Below are 19,008 nucleotides of genomic sequence, written 5' to 3'. Positions count from 1 at the left end.
GAGCAGATATTGGGAAGAATTCAAGAGGCCTGAGAGCAGCAAACTCGAGGGTGCAGATACCACGGGGGCTCTCAGGCCAGCCCAGAGCTTCTCCTTATGACATAATGCATCTTGCTCTCATTCCCTCGCTTTCCAAGAATGTTATCACTGGGTATCCTGCTGGAGAGTTTGACGAATTACCCTGGAAACCTACATACCATTTCTATTTAAACGAAAATTCATCCTTTAAACAAGGTGATACATATTTAAACTATTTTGTTTTCCTTCCGTTTTTCCCTTCTCACAAAAGTAATACATGTCCCTTATTAAAAATTTTGCAAACATTATAGAAATATGTAAAAATGTGGCTTTGGTCAGCATTTTACTTACTAAGGCAGAAAGTAGAAGAGATACAGATAGAACACTCACCTCCTCCCTCTGTCAGAGTAGCCTCTGTTAATAATTCAGTGTAAAGTCCAGATCTTTTCTTCTGTGCACACACTTAATTTGGCAATAACTTTTAAAGATCTCTGCTATATATATGAATATAGAATATATAATATACGTATTATATATTTATATATATATAATGTTATATATATACACACATATACACATACACACACACACAAATATATATATATAATTTTTTTGAGACAGTCTTGCTCGGTCACCCAGGCTGGAGTACAATGGCATGATCTTGGCTCATTGCACCCTCCGTCTCCTGGGTTCAAAAGATTCTGATGCCTCAGCCTCCTGAGTAGCTGGGATTACAGGTGCCTGCCACCACAGCCAGCTAATTTTTGTATTTTTAGTAGAGATGGGGTTTCGCCATGTTGGTGAGGCTGGTCTCAAACTCCTGCCCTCAGGTGATCTGCCTGCCTCAGCCTCCCAAAGTGCTGGGATTACAGGCATGAGCCACTGCATGTGGCCTATATTCTTGACAACTATCTTATATCAAGTAGCAGTAACAATGATGTGACCCTTATCAGATTTTTAAAATAATTCAGCCTCATACATTAAACATGGAGAGATTGAAGCTCTGAAGAAATGTTTTAAAAAGTGATGGGGAAAAAAGTTCATCAGAATTCAAAACCAGCTAGAGCTAGGGCTATCCAAATTCCGGGAACCGTGGAGCTAACAGGTTTCTAGCTGTCAACATCTGAAACAGGATCTACAGGAGCCAAAACGTTTGAAATAAGAATGTGGTCAAATGTGTCCCTGGCATGAACTTTCAGCTGACTAAAACAAACACTGAAATAGCAACAGCATCCGTCTCAGATAAACCTGCTTTCCCAGTAGCCTCCTCAGCTTGCAAGAGATTTCCATTACCTTTTTCTAGAAGGGTACCGTGCTTCCATTGAAATATCAGTCCTGCTGGTGCTGCATGAAGCAACAAAACTCTGTGACTTTCTAATCTCTGGTTTCCACACTTGGAAATGCTGCCCTGCTATTTCAGAACTCAAGTCCCCATTCTGCAAAGAAACTGTGCTTGGACATGTATACATATGTAACAAACGTGCACATTGTGCACATGTACCCTAGAACTTAAAGTATAATAATAATAAAAAAAGAAAAAGAAACTGTGCTTGGAATGTCTACAACTCATTTGTTTGGAGCTTGTGTCATATCTTCCTATAGTAACAAGTCTGGGTGGGATTGTGGAATTCTTAGAGCAGTGCAGTTAATCAAATTGTACCCAAAGTACCCAACTGAGTGTCCTGTAGAGATATGAGACCTTGGGAAACCATGTCTTTTAAAAATGTTTTCTTTCAGCATTCCAACTTGGGATGCCTGGAATTTGGTCTTATCCCCGGGCCAGGGACTTCCCGTCCTAGTGCGTGGCAGGTTTCCGAGGCTCTGGAAACACCATCTCCCAGGATCTGGCACACAGCAAGTCACAGGGCAGGTGACCAGGCTAGTGAGAAATGGGGCCACAGTACTCTCCACAAACAGGCCTTGACCAAGGAACTCACAGCTCCTCCTCTCCTTCATGTGTACCCCACAAAGATCCTCAAAATGCAAATTGCTCATCTAAGGCTGAAGTGTAAACCATTGGTTTGTGTCAATTGCCTTTTCAGCCCTGTGTATACTGGGAAAACAAGTTTTCAAGTAGAAAAAAGGAAGAGTGTCTTTTACTTTGGGGATTTGGAAAGAAGGTAGAGGTTTGTGAGCTGCAACATCCAGAACAAAGCAGACACCAGTTTCCTAGGATGTGCAGTTACTTTCAATGGAGGCAGGCTCTGGAATGCAGGACTCTGTAACTTCCCTAGATTTCAAGATCTGTTATCTCCCTTCTGTTCCTTACAGTAAGTAGTGATATAAATCTTAAATTATTATTATGATCATCACCTTGAGACAGAGTCTGCTCTGTCACCCAGGCTGGAGTGCAGCAGCGTGATCTTGGCTCACTGCAACCTCTGCCTCCTGGGTTCAAGGGACCCTCCTGCCTCAGCCTCCCGAGTAGCTGAAATTACAGGTGCCGCCATCGCACTCAGCTAATTGTATTTTTAGTAGAGACAGGGTTTCGCCATATTGGCCAGGCTGATCTGAAACTCCTGACCTTAAGTGATCTGCACTTAACCTCCCAAAGTGCTAGGATTACAGGTTTGAGCCACTATACCCAGCTTAATCCTTAAAATAAAATAAAATAAAATAAAATAAAATAAAATAAAATAAAATAAAATAAAATAAAATAAGTTTCTGCTCTTTTCTAAGGGGACTGCAAAGAAGAGAGTGGAGGAGTCTGCACTTTTTCTCCCTAAGCAGTCTTGGGAAAACAGATTTCCAAGCGTTAAAGTGTATGGTGTGGGTTTTAAGAGGTGTAATCCATAAGGGGAAGGCACAGAGAAGACGTTCTCAAAGTGGAACCAGTGGCAACAGCATCACCTGGAAACTTAGACATACACGTTCTCAGCCCCCACTGAGTCACAGACTCTGGGAATGGGGCCCAGAAAGCTGAGTTCAATAAGCCTTCCAGGTGATTCCAATATTCTCGTTCACACTTGAGGACCACTGGCACAGTGGATAAGGAAGGACCTGCTTTTAAGCCCTGTCTCTGCCACTTAACAGCTGTGTGAGCTTGAGCAAGTTAGTCTTTCTGAGTTTATGGAGAGAAATAAATGAGATAATGTACTTGAAGCACTTAGTGCAATGTCAGATATATAGAAAGCACTCAATACACGTTAGCAGCTATAGTCACTGTTATGTATGAGGGGAAGGAAAAAGGATAGGTCCTTCAACAAATTAGCACAGCATTTACCAGCTTAAAAGCCCTTTCAGATACTGACATTGTGTTTCCAGGAAATCCAAAGGTCACATACATTCTGTGTGATCTCATCCACACAAAAATTTGAGCAGAGCAGTAGTTTTTTATCCTCAGAACCCCCACGGAGCTTTTACATTCTGTCCTGCCACCCGCAGGCCTTCAGAGTAGTAATCCATGGCAGACCTCGGTAATCCATCATGTTAAAAAATCCCCATAGGCAATGCAGCAAAATAGCTACTGGAATCACAGGTGGTAATAGTTAAAGGTAACATGTATTGAATATTTATGTGTGCCAGGCACTGTGCTAACTTCTTTATAGATGTTGCTTCATTTAATTCTCACAGCAATCCTGAGTTAGGTACTATCAATTTTTTTTTTTTTTTTTTTTTTTTTTTTTTGGAGGCGGGGGATGGAGGGCAGAGTTTTGCTCTTGTCGCCCAGGCTGGAGTGCAATGGCTCAATCTCAGCTCACTGCAAACTCTCCCTCCTGGGTTCAAGCGATTCTCCTGCCTTAGCCTTCCGAGTAGCTGGGATTACAGGCCCACACCATTAGGCCCCGCTAATTTTTGCATTTTTAGTAGAAACGGGGTTTCCCCATGTTGGCCAGGCTGATCTCGAACTTCTGACCTCAGGTGATCCACTTGCCTCAGCCTCCCAAAGTGCTAGGATTACAGGCGTGAACCACCGTGCCTGGCCTACTATCAGTTTTTAAATTTTACAGGTGAGGAAACTGAGGTATAGAGGGGCTAAGTTACTCCAAGTTCACAAACCTGAGAAGCGGTTTAGGACCCGAGCCCAGGTTTGAGTTATTAACTGCACTTCACTGATGCAAAAATAGATGCATTCATTTGCTCTTCCCTCCAACATGCATTTGTTGTTGGTAACCAGGTAATACCTGAAAGCTGGGGGATATAAACTGAACATTAAGTCCCATCTCCATCCTCAGGAAGCTCATGTCCTCCAGTGCTGGGGGGCAGGACAAATGGCAGAGAGACCGCCTTATTTTACAAGATGTTATTGTTCTCTGAGAGGCTGAAAAGATTTTCTATCACCACTAGCCTCCTCCTGTCCATGGCCATTTACAGAATGGGCAAACCAGCCTTCCGGCAGAAGACCAAACCTGCTAGCTGTCAACGTTCCCGGCAGCTCTGCAAGGCCTTCGAGCGGGCCTCGCTCTCCTCTCGGGGGTGGTACCTTCATTCGGTCATCCAGTAAGTGTTCCACTTCCCGAGGGAGGCGAAGCACTCACACCGCGGCGAGGGGACCCGTCACCGCAGAGCCAGGTGGCTGGCTCTCCTCCAGGGAGAAAGCCTGTCACTTACACCTTTCCTCACCACTGTTAGGAAGTTACCTAGAAAAGTACAGACAGAAGACCAAGGCCTGCGTTTTAGAATCGTGGAGTGTTAGCGTTGGCCAAATCGCTGGACACAATGTAAGCTTGATCAGGAAAATGAGCTCCAAGGTCTCACAGCAGGCGGGGCCTGGAATCCTGGCGCAATCTGCGACCCACTGCCTCCTACAGTCGGGGCTGAGCGTTCTTTCAAACAGCCAAAGCAATCACTTAAGTCCAGCAATGATCTCCTTGGAGAAATAAAGTGATCCTCCCTAGGAGACGGCCTTGGAGGGCATCGCCCTCGGCGCTGGGCACAGCACGTCTTCCCTGCCTGGGCGCGGGAGGAGGGTTTGGGGACAGCGGCCGCACTCCGGACCCTTCTTCAGATTGCACAGGAGGAGGCGGCAGCGGAACCTTTCTCCTCCGCCTCGCTCTCGCTTCCACCCGTGCCCAGTTGGGGACGGACGCACTAGAGGCGACCTAAGAATGGAGACAGCGGGCGCTGGAACTGGGCAGCCGGCCTCTGGGCTGGAGGCTCCGGGGTCCACGGATGACCGGCTTTTCCTGGTCAAAGGTAAGGTGTGCTGTGGTGAGGTGCGGGCGTTGGGGCGAGCTAACCCCGGACCCTGGCTTGCGCTGGGGCGGGTATTCACACACACATCCCGCTTTGGGAGCCCTTAGCTTGGGCTTGCCCCTGAGTTTAGCCCGCGGAGTCTGGCGGCCCCAGAGCGGGTAGGTAGCTTGCTGGGTGGAGTCTCCCCTTGGGCGGGGCGGGGGGCAGATCCCGCCAACTATTCTCCTGGGCGTGCCATATTTCCCCGTCACCTCTGCAGCTGTTCTCGAGCCTTGCCTTTTCTGATTGCCATCGTCTCTATCTCCCCGTGAGAAACTTCACGCCGTGGTCCCAGGGGAGAGGGGGAAGGGAAGCTGAGCCTATTCTCTGCGGTCGGGAATAATAACTCGGAATGACTCAAGGAACCAGAGGTCGTGAGGTCACGCGAGTTTCTCAGCCACTGGCGTTTACTGTTAGCAAGAGCTGCTTAGCCATGTTTCTTGAATTTCAAAAGTGATTTTGATTGTAACTCGAATAGTATCTTAAACTTACTTTTGTACGTCTTTTTAACCTCTTTTTATTTAATTTTTGAAATATCCCCCCTCCTCCCTGAAACTCTTGGCAGGTGGAATTTTCCTTGGTACTGTTGCTGCAGCGGGAATGCTAGCTGGATTTATTACAACATTATCATTGGCTAAAAAGAAAAGCCCTGAATGGTTCAATAAGGTTGGTGACACTGAAATCCATTCATAGCATCGTTATTGTTATTGTTTACAATATACAGCAGCTTTTGCATAGAAAAAATAAAGAAAATATTGATGGCTTTCCACATTGCTTTAAGATGTGAATTTATATACGCTCATGGATTCTAGAAATGTACAAATTAACCAATGGTCTTTATTTTCATTTAGAAAGATGTGCTTATGTGCTCTCTTAAATTTTAGCAGAACAAGACTTTGAAAGCTTGTCTGGTACATTTCCTATTCACAACATGACTTTAAATCTAAATTTGGGCCAGGTGTTGTGGCTCACGCCAGTAATCCCAGCACTTTGAGAAGCCCAGAGGGGTGGATCACCTGAGGTCAGGAGTTTGAGACCAGCCTGGCCAACATGGCGAAAACCCATCTCTACTAAAAATACAAAAATTAGCTGGGTAGCCTGGCGTGGTGGTGCACTCCTGTAGTCCCAGCTACTCGGGAGGCTGAGGCAGGAGAATCACTTGAACCCAGGAGGCTGAGGTTGTAGTGAACCCAGATCGCACCACTGCACTTCAGCCTGGGTGACAGAGCAAGACTCTGTCTCAAAAATAAATATTCACACAAATAACTGTGTAATTACAATTTGATGTGTGCTATGGAGGAAAAGTGTTATGTAAAACATCATAAAAAGTTTCCTTTCCAACTTATATTTATGTTTAATAATCATACTTAAGCCTTATTGATACCATAATGGCAAGAGACCACATTTAAAGTGTGCTTGGATCCCCTCTGAATACTTATATGGAGCTTCCTAAATCACTGCTATGGACCTTGTGGGTCATTTTCTCTCTATGTTATAGAATGTTTTCAGAGCAGAAATATATTTTGTGGTAGAAACCAAAGTAGTGCCTTAACAGTAGAGTTTTGGTTGATTTCTAAATCTAAGTTATGTTAATCCTTGGCTTACTGATCATTTTAATAATCTAATGAAAACTAGGGATTCTCTGGGGCTGGGGGGAGCACGTACACATATTCACAACTTTCCATCCTATTTTATTGTTCTGAGATTTGATCATCACAAATGCCCTTCAGGGTCTAACAGTATTTCAAACTGTGGTCCACAGAACCCTGCTGATCCTTGATCCTTGGGTCCATGAAGTGAGAACTATTTTCATAATGATAGTAAGATGCTTGTACTAATGGTACAGAGGCAGTGGAGAATAAAACTACTGATACCTTGATCTAACTAAGGCAGTAGCACCAAACTGTGCTGAAAGTCGTTGTGTTCTTCATTACAAAGTACCTGTGTTTTTTAAAGCCAGCATTACTTAAGAATGCCCTTGTTGAAGAAATAAAATAATTTTATTAAATCATGACCCTCGAATAAACCTCTTTTTAATATTCTATGTAAAGAAATGAGAAATACAAGGCCGGGCGCAGTGGCTCACACCTGTGATCCCAGCACTTTGAGAGGCCGAGGCGGGCATATCACAACGTCAGGAGATCAAGACCATCCTGGCTAACATGGTGAAACCCCATCTCTACCAAAAATACAAAAAATTAGTCGGGTGTGGTGCTGGGCGCCTGTAGTCCCAGCTACTCTGGAGGCTGAGGCAGGAGAATGGCGTGAACCCGGGAGGTGGAGCTTACAGTGAGATCGTGCCACTGCACTCCAGCCTGGGCGACAGAGCGAGACTCTTATCTCAAAAAAAAGAAAAAAGAAAAAAAAAAGCAAGAAATGGGAAATACATAAAGCATTTCTATTTTATACTGAAGTAGGATTTTTTCTCTAGAAAAGCAATTGAATTTCAAGCCTAACTAGCCACTTTTTTCCTATAGAATATCATTTTTCCTTGAAAGAACAACTGACAAACTATGCTTATTCCAAAGTGGGTATTTGGCAGACATCTTAATAATGAATAAAATGAGCTTGGCTTTTCAAGCAAACAGTTGTCAGTATTTATTGCCACTGATAAAATTCAAGCTTTCGAGTGAAAAGTTAGATTTTAGAAAACTTTTTTTTTTTTTTTTTTTTTTTTTTTTGAGACGGAGTCTTGCTCTGCCGCCCAGGCTGGAGTGCAGTGGCCAGCTCTCAGCTCACTGCAAGCTCCGCCTCCCGGGTTCACGCCATTCTCCTGTCTCAGCCTCCCCAGTAGCTGGGACTACAGGCGCCTGCCTCATCGCCCGGCTAGTTTTTTGTATTTTTTAGTAGAGACGGGGTTTCACCATATTAGCCAGGATGGTCTCGATCTCCTGACCTCGTGATCCGCCCGTCTCGGCCTCCCAAAGTGCTGGGATTACAGGCTTGAGCCACCGCGCCCGGCCGGATTTTAGAAAACTTTTATCTGTCATCATGAGCTTAACACTTGCTCAATATTTAATGGTTTTTCCAATGAGATTTTATGGTGATATTAATGATGTGTTTTTTAAAATATTATTTTAATAAATGGTGTCAACAATTGAAAATCTGTATAACTTGAAAGATCTATATAACCAGTATCTTCTGAATGAGCATGATACCTGGGCTTAAAGTCCATTCAAAGTGCAAAATAGACTAATGGATTTTAATAAGAAATTACAAAAAAAATTTATTGTTATGACTCCAGGTTCCATGTTGCAACTAATCCTTCATAAGTTATTTGTTTTGGTGTATTATCAGAGAAGGAAAAGCTATTACAATATTCTTCCCTTTTCCAAAGATGTGACCATATATCTGTGTGAGGCCAGATTTTATTTGTTTATTTTCACCAAAGATAATATCTTGCAACAGACTGAATACAAAAGCAGATGTGAAAATTCATCTATCTTTTATTAAGCTAGACATTTAAAGGAGTAACAGGCCGGGTGCGGTGGCTTACGCCTGTAGTCCCAGCACTTTGGGCAGATCACTCTAGGCCAGGAGTTTGAGACCTGCCTGGGCAACATGGTGAAACCCTGTCTCTACTAAAAATACAAAAATTAGCTGGGCATGGTGGCATGCACCTGTAATCCCAGCTACTTGGGAGGCTGAGGCACGAGAATTGCTTGAACCCAGGAGGTGGAGGTTGCAGTGAGCTGAGATCATGCCACTACACTGCAGCCTGGGTGACAGAGGGAGACTCTGTCTCAAATAATAAAAAATAAATAAATAAAAGAGTAACAAAAATGTAAAACATTGTCTCTCTTTGCACAGTTTTGTTTTGGAAAAGTAATGTTTCCTAAAAACTAGGCTTATATTAATCTAGAACGATTTACTATTTTTAAATGACTAATACAAATTAAGAATTTCTTAATTTTAATTTCTGATATATTAAATATTGATAAATACAACCCACCTAATTGAAAGTCTTTAGAGCCCAAGTGTAAAGGGATCCTGAGACCGGGAAGTTTGAGAACCCCTGTTTTAGATGGTTCTGTCTTCCTCTGGGAAAACACTGGAATTAGAGTATGACCACTTACCCAGACTCTGTTTCAGAGGTAAAATGGTTTGTAGAAGAACTCAGAGATGTTGGAGCACACAGTTAATGCGTGTATACTGAGCAAGCACCAGTCTAAGAATGTCACTTAGTATACTTCACAGTTGCCACCTGGAGGTCTTTTCTAACATGAATGATATCTAACATTTGAGTGCTTAGCATGTGGTGGCTGCTCTTCTGTGGGCTTTACTCACTGAACTCCCCTCACAGCCCTAGGCAGCACTGTTACGTGTGGTCCCCATTAAAGAGCAGGAAACTGAGGCACAGATGAATTAAGCAACTTGCCCAACCTGGTACTCTTCCCATCTTTGGATACTTCTAGGGAAGAAATGTTACAATTTTTAGTAATATTGCTATTTAAATAGACTTCTGTCCATTAGCCTGGGATTCTAGATATTAAAACAGATTCAAATTGTAACCCCAGAGGACTTTAAAATGATAAACTTGTCAGTTGGGGACTGCCTACACCGCTTTTATTTTGGGACGATAGCTATCCTTTTAATGTCCTGTTTTCATCGTCTTAGCTGTGTCTCATGCAAAACGACTGGAAGTTGAAAAGCAATAATAGATGCTGAATGGACTTTCATTTTTCTTTGTAATTGCTTGAATAAACAGAAAGAGGAAGGTGCAAGATAAAAGTGGCCAAGTAATCTGCTCTTGAGCTTCTTTGGTCGATCTATTAAAATAGATCAACATTTTTGTTAACTAGTATATCTTGCATTTGTACATCGGTCTCATAATTGGTAGACTAAATGAGGTGCCATAAGAGAAACTAACGTGTATTATATGTCTTTTTGGTTAAAATAACTGAAGAAAATACATAATCACATGCAAAGTCTATTTATCTGAAATATCTGGTGTCCCTGCTTATCTTAACATTATGGCAGGAAAAAAATTCATAAAATAACTGAGTTATTTTAATACCCACTTATGTAATGAGTAGATAAAAAGGGCAAGTCATTCATCTTCTGATACAGTTACAACTTCTGGAAAGTTATAAAAATCGATATTTTAAAAAATGTATTGCACAATATGAAAACACAGCCAAGGCCTGGCGCAGTGGCTCACGCCTGTAATCCCAGCACTTTGGGAGGGCGAGGCGGGCTGATCACAAGGTCAGGAGATCGAGACCATCCTGGCTAACACGATGAAACCCCGTCTCTATTAAAAATACAAAAAATTAGCCGGCAAGGTGCCGGGCGCCTGTAGTCCCAGCTACTCAGGAGGCTGAGGCAGGAGAATGGCATGAACCCGGGGGGCGGAGCCTGCAGTGAGCCGAGATCGCGCCATTGTACTCCAGTCTGGGCAACAAGAGTGAAACTCCATCTCAAAAAAAAAAAAAGAAAAAAGAATTCATTTGATTTACATAAAATTCATCCCAAGATTAGACTGAAGAAAAGCTAAAACTGCGAACCGTATTTGTAAGTATGTCGCCGACCTTCTGACAAACTGAACACTTTGCTCATGGTAGTGCCACACATGTGAATAATAGGTTAATTTTATCACCTGCTTTTTCAAGGGTTCTGGTAAGTGGTAGACGATAAGGGGCACCCGTATCTTCAGGCACAAGAGGTATTATAAATACAGAGTTCTCATTTAGAAAATAATTTTTCTGTTTCATCTAGGGGATTCTGTATACCCTAATTGCAATATGATTTGTTAATTTCAACTTCCATATACAAATGCCTTAATTTTAATTTAAGAAAAATAATGTGTTAGTGAGGAATAGTGTAGCCATATCTACATATGTACACATGTATGGCTTGCACATGTGGCTATATCTAAAGATCCTTTAACACAGTGTTATTTTTTGGTGAGTCAGTGTTTTCCTATAGCAAGTCAGCCAGTGTCCATTTTGAAAATTTTGAACCATGGTGTCTGAATGTCATGTGACATTCTTCCCCAGAGAATAAAGCTTGTGATTAGATTGTTTTAAAGTGAATAATGAAACTTAATAAAATAATTTAGAAAAAATCTTAATAATGACATCAACGTCTAACAATCAAGTTTCCACTAAGATTCATTTTTGGATACAGGCAACTAGTAATAACTCATTTCAGGCTGAGATGGGAGGATTGCTTTAGGCCAGGAGTTGGTACAAGAAAAAAAAAAAAATTAGCCAGATGTGATGGCGCACACCTGTAGTCCTAGCAACTCGAGAGGCTGAGGTAGGGGGTGGGGTTGGGCGGGGGAATTGCTGGAGCCAGGGAGTTTGAGGCTACAGTAAGCTGTGATCATGCTGCTGCAGTCTAGCCTGGGTGACAGAGTGAGACTCAAAATAAATAAGAAATAGATTGAACAATATAAAGGAAGTTATTGTAAAAAAGGAAAAGGACTCTAGTAAAGGGAAATGTATTTCCAGATGGAAGACAGGATGTTAAAAATTTGCTGTCTCTTATCAGATTAGGTTTAATGTCATTCTGTGAAAATGCCAATGAATGGGGGATAGAGAAATCTTGACAAAATGGTCTAGGATTTTTCTAGAAGAATTAACAGGCCTGGTGCCTTACATACTCAAATATTTGTGAGTCAGAGAAGGCATGCAATTAGTAAGTAGCAAAGCTAGAATTAGAACTTGGGTTAACCTAGCTTCCTAATATCATGTTGCTTGCACAGAGAGAAATTTGCAAACACCCCCAGAGTGCTTATTCTTTCTGCACTGATTGTTTTTACTTCAACTTTTCTGTCTCATTTCAGGGAAGTATGGCCACAGCTGCATTACCGGAAAGCGGGTCTTCCCTTGCCTTGCGAGCTCTGGGCTGGGGCTCACTGTATGCATGGTGTGGGGTTGGTGTGATTAGCTTCGCAGTCTGGAAAACTTTAGGAGTTCACAGTGTAAGTAACTACAGTCTTGTCACTGGTATCTAGATGTTTATTCTGCTGACTGTGTTCTAAATTTTCCTGGTTTTCAAATTTATTTGCATGTAGTTTGGTCACTGTCTAGGGAAATGATAACAGAGTACGTGACTAAATTCTTGCTAATAACTACACAGCTTCTTATTACTAATAAATAAAAATTTTGAAGGTGGTAAAACTTCAAATAAATTAAGTAATGACTAATTTATAGCTAATGTTCTATATGAACTGACATTAGGGCAGGTGCAGTGGGTTACGCCCATAACCCCAGCACCTTGGGAGCCTGCGGCAGGCAAATCACTTGAACTCCAAAGTCCAAGACCAGCCTGGGCAATGTGATGAAATCCTGTCTCTACAAAAAAATCAGCTGGGTGTGGTGGCATGCACCTATAGTCCCAGCTACTCGGAAGGCTGAGGCAGGAGGATCACCTGAGCCTCACAGGCTGAGGCTGCAGTGAGCCAAGATCACTGCACTTCAGCCTTGGCAATAGAGTGAGACCCTGTCTCAAAAACAAAATAGAATAAATAAATAAATTGACAGCTGTTTGTTCAATAAAATTATTAATTTGGAACAACTTTCTATGCTATTTGACATCATATATATAATCTTTGTAAAAGAGTTAAAGCATTTTAAAATTAATTATTTAAATTATTAATGTGTTATTTACATATTTTTGGAAAAAATCCTAAAAGCTTGTGTGTGTGTGTGTGTCTATGTTTGTATATATATGTAAAATTTATACCTCAAGCTACAGAGCATTACATTAAGAATGACTGCCTTCTTTTTTTTTTTTTTTTTAAACAACTGGTCGAAAGTTCTGTGGACCGGACCCTTCATGACCGGTGAGAATTGGCAGTAGTTTGAGATAGGTGGCAGTGGTAAAGTTGATGAAAACAGGTTCTTGATATATTTTGAAGGTCAAGTCAGCAAAGATTTGTTGTTGATTGGATGTGGGGTATGAGAAAGAGTGAAGTTGGATGTCATCAAGACTTTTGGCCTGAGCAACTGAAGGATGGGTGGGGAGCAGTGTGAGAAGAGGAGGCATTGGGAGATAATGTCAGGAGCTCGATCTGTGACTTGTGAGGTTGACACATCTGTTTGATAGCGAGATGGAGAGCAAGTAAGCAGTTAGATATAGAAGTTGAGAGTTAGGGGAGAAGTACAAGGTGAAGATTTGAATTTGAGACTCATCAGTATATGGGTAGCATATAAAGCCATGAGACTAGATTAACTCACCAAGGCAGTAAAGGTTGAAAGAGAAGAGAAGAGGTCTGAGGAAGGAACTCTTGGGGACTTCTAAGGTTAAGAGGTTGAGGAATGAGGGGAAAGTACCCTGCTGAAGAGGGAAATCTCCTTGGCCTGGTGACTTAGACACCAGGTGAAGAAAACATTTCAAGGAGAAGCGACTGACTGTTGTATGCTGGTGAGAAGTTACGTAAGATGAGGACTGATAATTCACCGGGTTTGGCAGTGTGACAACCATTGGTGAAATGGTGGAGTAAAGTCTGAGTGATTCAAAAGGGAATGGAGGAGAATCAGAGGCAATGTGTCTAGGTGAGCCTTGAGTTTTGCCACAAAGTGAAGGAAGGAAATGGAGTCATAGCTGGAAAAAAGAATGGGATCAAGAGATAGTTTTTTACTTGTTGTATTTTACGTTGGGAGAATTAACAGCGTGTATATGCTGATGAGAATGATTCAGCAGGGAGGAAGAAACTGGGGCAAGTTGGCAGGGTTGCAGGAACAACCTCGTAGGCATTATTGAGCTTTTCCTATTTAGTTTAATCTTAAACAAACATAAACATTGCTGTGCTTTTCACTCAGAATACACTGATAGACAGATGATGGTGCTTTTCTCCTAGTCTAACCTTTGTTTTTAAATTTTATTTTTATTTTTGACTTTTTGGAGACAGGGTCCTCCTCTGTCGCCCAGGATGGAGTGCAGTGGTGCGATCTCAGCTCACTGCAGCCTCTTGGGCTCAAGCAACCCTCCCACCTCAGCCTCCTGAGTAGCTGGGACCGCAGGTGCATATGCCACTATGCCTGGGTACTTTTTTTTTATTTTTTGTAGAGATGAGGTCTCACTATGTTGCCCAGGCTTGTTGCGAACTCCTAGACTTAAGTGATCTTCCGCCTCAGCCTCCTGAGTAGCTGGGACCGCAGGTGCATATGCCACTATGCCTGGCTACTTACGAAAATTTTTTGTAGAGATGAGGTCTCACTGTGTTGCCCAGGCTGGTTGCGAACTCCCTGGACTCAAGTGATCTTCCGCCTCAGCCTCCCGAAGTACTGGGATTAAAGGTGTGAGCCACTGCACCCGGCCCTCACCTTGATTTTCGAGTTGACTTTGCTGGCTAGTCATTGTTTGTAATACTAAATTAGAGATTGCTTGAAAAGACAGAAAATCTGTGACTGAAGATTTTTCATGATTTTTGCTCTTAACCTCAATTTTGCTTTTGACCAATATAAAACCGCTTTTTCCATTTTAGGCATTGTACAGACATTTTAGACGTAGCAGATTATTTAATCTTCATAATAACTGTCTAGCAGATATTAATATCCCCCATTTTATAAATGAGGAAATTGGGGCTCAAAGAGGTTAAATCACTTGCCCAAGGTCACATAGCTTGTAACTGGCAGTGTCAAGATTTAAACCCAGGTCTGAATCTTCAGATTATTAAGTAGTACTTAGTAATAAAGTTATTAAGCTTCCAGTTTCTATAAAAATGACAGTCTGCTAGCACTTTACATGAACTGTGTGGAACTGATATGTGGTGTTTGCAGTGCTGAGTAATGTGGGTCACAAACTTAGTAAAATGTTAAGGTATTTGAAAATACGAATAGTCTCACTTAGAACAGTCAATCCCAGTTTTCATAAACCAATAAAATTAGGTTATCTGAATTATACACTTGATAATTCAATGTTTATGGGCTAGAATAATCCAACTGTGCTAGAGTAATCCAATTTTTTATTCATAATTATTATGGAATTTCATTTCACATAGAACACATACATTAAATATAAACATACATTTGTATTTCACACAGTGGTATATCATTTAATCAGAGGTTCCAAAGAAGGAGAGGTATTGGAAGCTATGTTGTTACCAAACAAAGCAGATACGTTTGCCCAGCATTGAAGATGGGTAGAATGTGAACTTCTTTGTTTTTTGGCATTAATACAAGGATTGCTGCCTAAAGAGGATATTTTGGGGAGAAAAATATTTTCTGGTTGGTACTACTGAATATAAGAATATGTGGAATCCTTTTATATTGCATCTTTATGTCATCCAGTGATAAGCAGGAAATATCTACTCAGTCTCTGCTGCGTACCTGGGATGAGGTTAGGTGCTGAGACCACAAGGAAAGACAGAGTTCCTGACATCTTTATGTCTAACTAAAAAGAGAGACTGCATATACACTCTCTCTACATATAGATCATTAGGCATATCAGTTTGATCTCCATGTCTGAGAAGGCCCACAGAAAAATGAACCCACTGATACCTTTTCAAGGACACATCTTTTAAAGGCAGTAGTGTTTGCTAATTTGCTGGTTTGTTCATTCTAAAGTCATTTGTGGGCTTCCCCTGAGCCATACACTGTGCTAAGACAGGGCTACCCTGTAAAGTGGTAAGCATTTCCTGTTGACTTTCTAAGCAAATTCTTATGGTATGACCCTGCTCTGAGGCTTGCAGACAGCAATGTGATATATTCAGCTCAGCATTTAGAGAGTTTTGATGATAATTATGAGGTTACCCTGAGTCCAGTAAGAACTTCTCTCACTGTGTATGTACTGTCTCATCTTTGTATGACTAAGAAAACAGTCTCAGTCAGAAAATGTTGAACAGAGATGGTCCAAGTCTTTGCACTCAATAAATAATTGAGATGATCATTCTAGATAAATGCACGTAAATCAAAATCAACTCCAGTGTTAAATAATTGTAAGTAGCTGTCTTGAATTGTATTAAATCTCTGATAGAAACCCAGTTCCAATACAAAAGAGTGCCATCTAATGGCTAACCTAGAGCATCTTGATGAAAGTCCTTGTAGTTCCTATTTTAATTCACAGCTACATCTGCTGGCCTAATAGGGAACATGTTTAAAATGCTTAAAGTGAAACTTCAGTTTCTTAGAAGTATTTTGGTTTTATTGTTTGTTTATTCATAATTATTCTGCAATTTCATTTCACATAGAACACATAATAACATTAAATATAAACACATGTGTATTTTACACAGTGGTGTATCATTTAATCAGAGGTTCTAAAGAAGGAGAGGTAGGAGAAGATGTCGTGTTAGACCAAGGCAGGTAAGTTTGCCCAGCATTGACAATGGGGAGAAATCAGTGCCAGTTCAATATCTACCCTGCTCCCCTGCCCAGCCTGGCCAGCAAGCACAGCTTGACTATCAGTTTGTGTTCATCAATTAATTTCAAATATGCTATTTTATTATTTGATTATAATTAAGATAGCACTAATTTTATCACAATAACTTAATTGTGGAAAGAAAGATGAACGTTTCCTTTGGGTTTGTAGTCTCCTAAATCAGCTGTGTACATGATCATGAGAATGCACGCTGGGGCACTACGATGAGGCCGAGTGAGTGCATGCTGGGGTACTATGATTCGTTTGTTTTATCAGGACAGATAGTTTAAGTTTGGAGAATAGTTGAGGCAAATGCTCTAAGGAACTCTTGTACTAAGTGGTAATTCCCAAACTAGCAAAGAAGAAAAAGAAACCTTGCTGTTTACGTATAGTTATTTACATGTAACTCAAGAGCAGTGACTTTTAAACTTTTTTACCTTTTATTATTTATAGTAGGTGTTGATACTTGAAGGATTCTGAAGAGGTTTCCGTTATTTATAGGTAGACTACCTTGACTTTTTTCCTCCCCTTAGAAGGAGAAACATGAAATACCTAAATAATTCCTAGTTGGTATGATTAGAACTTTTATCAAGGGAGTATGCTCTATGTCTGTGGACCTGTGCTTATGTTTGTAGGGAGGTGGTTATCTCAAAGGACTGGCAGAATTACCATTGCTAACCTTTACTGGGGCTTCTAGAGAATGCATTCATGATGCCTAGTATAGTAGGAATTTACAGATAATTTATAGTTCTTGTCCTCACAGGAGCTGAAACCTCAATTGTAATAAAAACTATCAGCAAAAATGTTCTTAGTTATTGTGAAATACTTTAAATTGTCCAGTTATTTAACTTTTAAAATTAATGTATAAATGAAGGGAGTTTTTGATTTGTTTTTTACCCCTTTACCATGGGATAAGAAGTATTTGTTAGCTGGGCGGTGGCTCATGCCTGCAGTCTCAGCACTTTGGGAGGCTGAGGCAGGAGGATTGCTTGAGTCTAGGAGTTTGAGACCAGCCTAGGCAACATAGCGAGACCCTGTTTTTACAAAAAAAGTTTAAAAAATTAGCCAGGCATGGTGGCACGTGCCCGTAGACCCAGCTACTCAGGAGGCTGAGGTGTGGGAGGAGCACTTGAACCTGGCTGGGAGGTTGAGAGTGTAGCAAGCCAAGATCACACCACTGCACTCCAGTCTGGGTGACAGAGACCCTGTTTAAAAACAAAGAAACAAACAAAAAACAGTATTTATCTTTATATATATTGAGGACCATTTTATTCAAAAAAGAAAAAAAAGACAGCCTTGGGTATTTTTTGTAAAAATATGTACTCGTTTAAAAAAAAAAAAAAATCAATGTGGAAAAGTACAAAAAAAAAAGCAAAAATCACCAGAAATTCTACTAAGTTGTAATCATAATTACAGTAGAAACATCATTTTGGACAATCTTGTGTAGGCATATTCATAGAATTGTATAGAAATGCTGTTTTACTGCCTGCTACTCTGGAATCTTTTTTCACTAAACAGTCACAGGAGCATCTTTGCACAGCAGAGTATATAAATCTCCATCACTTTTAATCACTGTATGGAACGCTATTGTGTATTATAATCTATTTAATCAGTCTCCTGCCAATGGCATTTAGATTGTAATTTTTCACTATTAAATACCATAGGGAATCAGTAGGCATACATCTTGTTGCACAAGATGTTATTGTTTGTTGAGTCAAAGTGCATTTTTTAAATGTTTTTGATATTTGTTGCTAACCAGCCCTCCAGAAAAGTTGATACAAAATGCATAAAAGTTTCCTGGCATCCTTGCCCTGCTTGCCTTGCCTCTATTACTCTGAAACTTTGCTAATCTGATTGATAGAAAATAATCCAGTCCCACCCCCAACTGTCTTTCTTCCTGTATTTCTCCTGAGTCCTTGCTGCTAGAAAGGCTTTTATGGAAGTGACTTGTGATTGGAGTCTTGCACAGCTTTCCAGGGCCCCGTCTTGTCTCCTCGTCTGCTGATAGATGTTGCTGCTTTTTCAAGAGCCCAGACCTCCTTTTCTTTAAAAAACAAAAAGTAAAACATGTAAGTAAAACAGATATATTTTAAATATGTCTCTATAAATGGACATTGTACTTTCCTATTATAAGAGAGAATCTTTAAGGGAAGTAAAATTGTATCTTTCCTCTAGGACAGTATTGGATGTACTCTAATAAAATGTATTTTCTCCAATTCTTTTTTGTAGCTGCTCCTACGTATAGTTTTGTTTTGTTTTGTTTTGTTTTGTTTTGTTTGTTTGAGATGGAGTCTCGCTCTGTCGCCCAGGCTGGAGTGCAGTGGCGTGATCTTGGCTTACCGTAAGCTCCACCTCCCAGGTTCACACCATTCTCCTGCCTCAGCCTCCTGAGTAGCTGGGACTACAGGCGCCCACCACCACTCCTGGCTAATCTTTTTGTATTTTTTTAGTGGAGACGGGGTTTCACCGTGTTAGCCAGGATGGTCTCGATCTCCTGACCTCGTG

General features: G+C 41.1%; 1 protein-coding gene across 4 annotated transcripts; it reads left to right on the top strand.

The window, feature by feature from the left end:
* The first annotated feature begins 4,089 nt into the window (after positions 1 to 4,089).
* TMEM242 (transmembrane protein 242) lies at positions 4,090 to 19,008 on the top strand. Of its 4 annotated transcripts, none has more exons than XM_030929380.1 (4): positions 4,090 to 5,154; positions 5,759 to 5,859; positions 11,984 to 12,121; positions 18,954 to 19,008. In XM_030929380.1, the coding sequence occupies exons 1-4, from the start codon at positions 5,067 to 5,069 to the stop codon at positions 18,999 to 19,001; spliced, it is 375 nt and encodes a 124-aa protein (XP_030785240.1). In that variant the 5' UTR covers positions 4,090 to 5,066; the 3' UTR covers positions 19,002 to 19,008. The 4 variants fall into 4 exon arrangements, with proteins under 4 accessions (XP_030785240.1, XP_030785242.1, XP_030785241.1 ...); XM_030929382.1 differs by lacking the exon at positions 18,954 to 19,008 and adding an exon at positions 18,417 to 18,700; XM_030929381.1 differs by lacking the exon at positions 18,954 to 19,008 and adding an exon at positions 18,473 to 18,697.

Source organism: Rhinopithecus roxellana, chromosome 4 (assembly GCF_007565055.1).
Source record: "Rhinopithecus roxellana isolate Shanxi Qingling chromosome 4, ASM756505v1, whole genome shotgun sequence".
NCBI lineage: Eukaryota > Metazoa > Chordata > Mammalia > Primates > Cercopithecidae > Rhinopithecus > Rhinopithecus roxellana.
The sequence above is the reverse complement of the archived record's forward strand: the minus strand, read 5'-3'. Positions and strand labels throughout refer to the sequence as shown.

Bases quoted from the DNA above. Each gene is read 5' to 3' on its own strand.
- TMEM242 (XM_030929380.1), top strand. From the start codon at position 5,067: ATGGAGACAGCGGGCGCTGGAACTGGGCAGCCGGCCTCTGGGCTGGAG. The intron at 5,155-5,758 runs GTAAGGTGTGCT...AACTCTTGGCAG, and splicing joins CCGGCTTTTCCTGGTCAAAG to GTGGAATTTTCCTTGGTACT. The intron at 5,860-11,983 runs GTTGGTGACACT...GTCTCATTTCAG, and splicing joins GCCCTGAATGGTTCAATAAG to GGAAGTATGGCCACAGCTGC.